Source organism: Aptenodytes patagonicus, chromosome 28, assembly GCF_965638725.1.
Source record: "Aptenodytes patagonicus chromosome 28, bAptPat1.pri.cur, whole genome shotgun sequence".
Lineage (NCBI taxonomy): Eukaryota > Metazoa > Chordata > Aves > Sphenisciformes > Spheniscidae > Aptenodytes > Aptenodytes patagonicus.
Window position 1 is genome coordinate 1,419,184 of NC_134976.1, and position 1,711 is coordinate 1,420,894.

The 1,711-nt window shown below is 53.5% G+C and overlaps 1 protein-coding gene across 1 annotated transcript; it reads right to left on the reverse strand.

The window, feature by feature from the left end:
* Positions 1 to 474: 474 nt before the first annotated feature.
* On the reverse strand, positions 475 to 1,455 carry LOC143171597 (olfactory receptor 14C36-like). Its single transcript, XM_076360649.1, has one exon. It carries the CDS (start codon positions 1,453 to 1,455, stop codon positions 475 to 477), a length of 981 nt encoding a protein of 326 aa, XP_076216764.1.
* Positions 1,456 to 1,711: the final 256 nt, after the last annotated feature.

Below are 1,711 nucleotides of genomic sequence, written 5' to 3' on the forward strand. Positions count from 1 at the left end.
TCCTCTCCTGAGCCCTCCAAATTCATTTCCAGAATGAATTCATTTCCACTATATGCCATCCGTCCTGTCATATGTGAAGCAGCCTGTGGAATTAACCGGGAGCCCATGCACCATCTCCACTGCCATCGGACACAAAGAAGAGAGCTTTGAAAACCAGAACTTTCGGTCCAGTGGAACACAATCATACCACAAGCTTAACCCCAATCTTAGGGAGAACACAAGGAGAAAAGACTCTTTAAAAGACCAATTCCTTGGACATTGTCTTGGCAGCAGCTTTGGAGAAAGAGCTCAGCCTGCAAGCACGTCACCTGGGAGATACCCTTTTACTGAAGAGCTGCATGTGGACAGGTCACATCTGACACAGTGTTGTCCAAGGGTCAGACACGACAGGATCAAGCCTCAAGAGAAGCAGTATAAACCCAGAAAATTATCTAGAAGTAGGATGATCACAAGGGAGAACAGCAGACTCCTGGCCTAAGATAAATTCTGGGAAATGTGCAGAGAAGGGGAGGCAGGGTATTGCCAGTGAAACAGTGCCCATTGTGCCAGTTTCCATAGGGCATCCTTGAGCTCCTGATTCCTCATGCTGTAGATGAGGGGGTTCACTGCTGGAGGCACCACCGAGTACAGAAATGACACCACCAGGTCCAGGGATGGGGCAGCAATGGAGGGGGGCTTCAGGTAGGCAGACACTGCAGTGCTGAAAAACAGGGAGACGACAGCCAGGTGAGGGGGGCACGTGGAAAAGGCTTTATGCTGTCCCAGCTCGGAGGGGATCCTCAGCACGGCCCTGAAGATCTGCACGTAGGACAGCACAATGAAAACAAAACACCCAAATGCTAAACAGGCACTAAGCACAAGAAGCCCAACCTCCCTGAGGTAGTCTGACTCTGAGCAGGAGAGCCTGAGGATCTGGGGGATTTCACAGAAGAACTGGTCCAGGGCATTGCCTCGACAGAGTGGTAGTGAAAATGTATTGGCAGTGTGAAGCACGGCATACAAAAACCCACTGCCCCAGACAGCTGCTGCCACGTGGACACAAGCTCTGCTGCCCAGCAGGGTCCCGTAGTGCAGGGGTTTGCAGATGGCAACGTAGCAGTCATAGGCCATGGCAGTGAGGAGAGAACAGTCTGCTGAGATAAAGAAGACTAACAGAAAGAGCTGGGCAGCACATCCTGGGTAGGAGATGGCCCTGGTGTCCCACAGAGAATAGGCCATGGCTTTGGGGAGAGTGGTGGAGATGGAGCCCAGGTCGCGGCGGGAGAGGGTAAGGAGGCAGAAGTACATGGAGGTATGGAGTCGGTGGTCATAGACTACAGCGGTGATGATGATGCCATTGCCCCGGAGGGCAGCCAGGTGGATGCCCAGGAAGAGCCAGAAGGTCAAGAGCTGCAGCTCCCGTGTGTCTGTGAATGCCAGGAGGAGGAACTCGGTGGTGGAGCTGCCGTTGGACATCTGGTCCTGTTGGGCATCAGCACAGTCCATGGAGGAAGACAGTAAAATGTTTAGGTTAGACTACTCTGAACAAAATCTACTTCATTTTTCCTAGTGTCCTGCTGTGTGGGAGGGGAGATCAGGGGCTTGCTCCGGGGAAGGTGTCCGGCATGTCAGGGGATGGCAGGGAGCTGCCCAGATCCCCCTTCCCCTGGCATTTCTGGGAGCAGCTCTCCTCTCACTCCCCGACTACACACGCCGCCTGGAGCTGTCCCTG